General features: G+C 58.9%; 1 protein-coding gene across 1 annotated transcript in view; it reads left to right on the top strand.

Annotated features, from left to right (window-relative positions):
* ADIPOR1 (adiponectin receptor 1) overlaps nt 1-1963 on the top strand; it is a gene marked incomplete at its 5' end in the record, with an annotated part of 3400 nt that extends 1437 nt beyond the window's left edge. Inside the window, 3 exons of the mRNA XM_010132596.1 lie at nt 346-533; nt 1248-1441; nt 1709-1963. Coding sequence (XP_010130898.1) covers nt 346-533; nt 1248-1441; nt 1709-1837 — 511 coding nt within the window. The remainder of the gene's footprint in view (nt 1-345; nt 534-1247; nt 1442-1708) is intronic.
* Nucleotides 1964-2931: the final 968 nt, after the last annotated feature.

The raw sequence follows: 2931 nt of genomic DNA, 5'->3' as shown, positions 1-2931 counted from the left end.
TGCGGCCGCAGCTGGTGGGTAACGCAGGCGGCTGCGTTTCAGTTCCTCCATTGACTGATGGATCGAAAGCGCTTTGTGGCGGAGAACAGTCACACCCGTCTGCGCTGGGACTCGTCTCCTGCTCACCCTCCCCTCCTGCTGAGCTCCACCAGCATGCCTGGGAGCTGGCTCCATGCCCCAGCCCTTCCTCCTGCTCCCCAGCGTGCTGATGGAACCCCAGTGCTCCCCACGCCGCTTCCCCTGCAGGGCTGTGGCTGGCTCCACACACCCTTCCCATGGGGACAGAAGGTGGGGGCGTGGTTTGGGGGCTTGCCCGTCACTCCCTGTCGTTGCCCCCGGCCGCAGGTTGGACTATTCAGGAATTGCACTGCTGATCATGGGGAGCTTCGTCCCGTGGCTCTACTACTCGTTCTACTGCTCCCCGCAGCCAAGACTCATCTACCTCTCCATCGTCTGCGTCTTGGGCATCTCCGCCATCATCGTTGCGCAGTGGGACCGCTTCGCCACCCCCAAGCACAGGCAGACCAGAGCAGGTAAGAGCCATCACACCGAGTCCCCAGCATCGGGAGGGCTTTGGGGCGGTGCGTTGGGACGGTCCCGCTGTGGGGTGGCTCCTCCTGTCTGGACAAAGCTCTCAGCACCTACAAAATCCATCCCCTCAAAGCAGCAGCTCCCAGCAGGGAGTTTCCTTCCTCCTCTCGCCGTGTCAGGGATTTAGATCCTGTGCTGAGCAGGGCCTGAGCTCCGCTCGGCAGCCCGAGCTTTGACAGGTAACGTTCGAAAGTAGCCCTGGGCATGGTGGCTGGTCCTGGAAGCGCTGTGGCAGCATGAACCGCAGCCGAGGAGGAGGAAGTTCCCTCACCTGTCCCCAGCCAGCAACGTGCTGGCACGTACCGGCCTTCCTGGAGGCCACGGGCCCGCGACTTGTCTCGCCCTGGCCAAGTGCCGAGGAACCTCCTGGGGAGGCAGTGAGCGCTCTCTGCTGAACTAATTAAGGAGCTGAAAATTTCAGTGCTGTTAATTAGCACTTTCCCCTTGAGCTCCCAAGGGTGTCACTGGACAAATGGCTCTGGCAAAGCCTCTCCTCAGAGGGGGGGCCAGGGGGCTGCGTTCGTTCCTCGCACTCACAGGGTTTTGGTGGGATCTCAAGGGCCGGAAGGTGCCGTTCCCATAGCCACTGGTGCCTCCCTGAGGGCGCAGGGGAGCAGCAGTGCCCTCCCCATTGCTGATCTCTCCTCCTGCCGCAGGCGTCTTCCTGGGGCTGGGGCTCAGCGGGGTGGTGCCCACCATGCACTTCACCATTGCCGAGGGCTTCGTGAAAGCCACCACCGTCGGCCAGATGGGCTGGTTCTTCCTCATGGCCGTCATGTACATCACGGGTGCAGGGCTTTATGCTGCCCGCATCCCCGAGCGCTTCTTCCCGGGCAAGTTCGACATCTGGGTGAGTGCGGGGTGAGCGGCTCTGGGGCTGGGAAGGGGGATCAAGGGTGCCGAGAGGAGGAGGAGGCTGAGGATGTCCTGGTGTGCCCTACCACACGTGGCAGCAGCACAGGCCAAAGTACAGGGTGAAAAACGCCGCATGGGAGGGAGGACGGGGAAAACTGGAGCTCAGAGGCCAGTCCCAGGTGGCAGTGAGGAGGAGGAGGTGTTTTCAGCACTGTTTTGTCCCCTTTGGTCTGCTCTAAAGGGCTTTTTTGCTTCCCTACAGTTCCAGTCGCATCAGATCTTCCACGTGCTGGTGGTGGCTGCGGCCTTTGTCCACTTCTACGGGGTGTCGAACCTGCAGGAGTTTCGCTACGGACTCGAAGGGGGATGCACAGATGACTCTCTGCTCTGAGAGTGCCTGGTTTTAGTCCACGCTTCCAAAGTGCTTTTTAAACCGTCTTTGCTAAAATCAAAAGAAGACTCAAAACTGTTTGGGGTTGGTGGTTTGTGTTTGTTTTGGGTTGTTTTTTTTTTTAAGACAAAACAGATAAAATCCTTTAGCAAAGTCGTCGACCAAATCCTCACGCCCCTCCCCGTGCTGGGGTTGGGGGCAGCCCCTGCCTCCTTCAGACAGTGTTTTAGCTGCCCCGGGGCCCCTGTTCTTGGTCCAGTGCCCCATCCTGCACCCAGCGGGGCGAGCGGAGTTGCGGGCAACTGGGCCCAGGGCCCTGAGACTCCACAGCGGAGCCGCCAGGCCCCCGGTGCTGCTGCCCAGGGCACAGATTGATGTAACTTAAGTTTTAATTGTCTGTTTTTTTGTTTGTTTTCCTTGACAAAGTAATGTAAACAGAAAGGAGAGAATATTTAATATTTAATACTAAGCTTTAAGAAGCTGCCACGGTGTCCTCGGCTCCCTGTGGCCATGACGGAAGGACGGTGGGTGGGGGGGATGTAGAGCTGCTGTAGCTGATTGAAATAAAAAGGTCAGTAGTTCAGTGTCACACTGCTGGTCTCTGCCTCTTTTTTTTTTGGGTGGGTATAGAAGAAACTGGGTGCTTGGAGCACCCCCAGGAGCTCTGGGGGTCAGTCAGCTGACTGGAATAAACCACAGAAAACTTGGGTGGGAATGGGGCAGGAAACCCTTCTCCAGCAGGACCTGCTGCCTTCCTTCCCTGGGGGGATGGGTGAGGATGAGGAGGGACACCAGCTTCCTGCAGAAAAAGGGGCTGCAGCAGGGCTGGGGTGTGAGGAGTGAGGTATGACACCCAAAACTGAGGCTTCTCCTGGTGTGAGAGTGACCAGCGAGGCCGAGCAGGGGCCATCAGCAAGGAAGAGCTAACACAATGTCCCCTGTCCCTCAGGTCCACCTCCACACAGCTGGGAAACCCCTCCAGGGAAGGTGACTCCACCACTGCCATGGGCAGCCTGGGATAGGCCAGGACAACCCCAATGGGGCAGAAATGGCTCCTCAGGGACAACCTCAACCTCCCCTGGGGCAACTGGAGG

Source organism: Buceros rhinoceros, unplaced genomic scaffold, assembly GCF_000710305.1.
Source record: "Buceros rhinoceros silvestris isolate BGI_N320 unplaced genomic scaffold, ASM71030v1 scaffold28603, whole genome shotgun sequence".
Taxonomy (NCBI): Eukaryota; Metazoa; Chordata; class Aves; order Bucerotiformes; family Bucerotidae; genus Buceros; species Buceros rhinoceros.
Note: the sequence above shows the minus strand (reverse complement) of the source record. Positions and strands in the feature narration are given on the sequence as shown.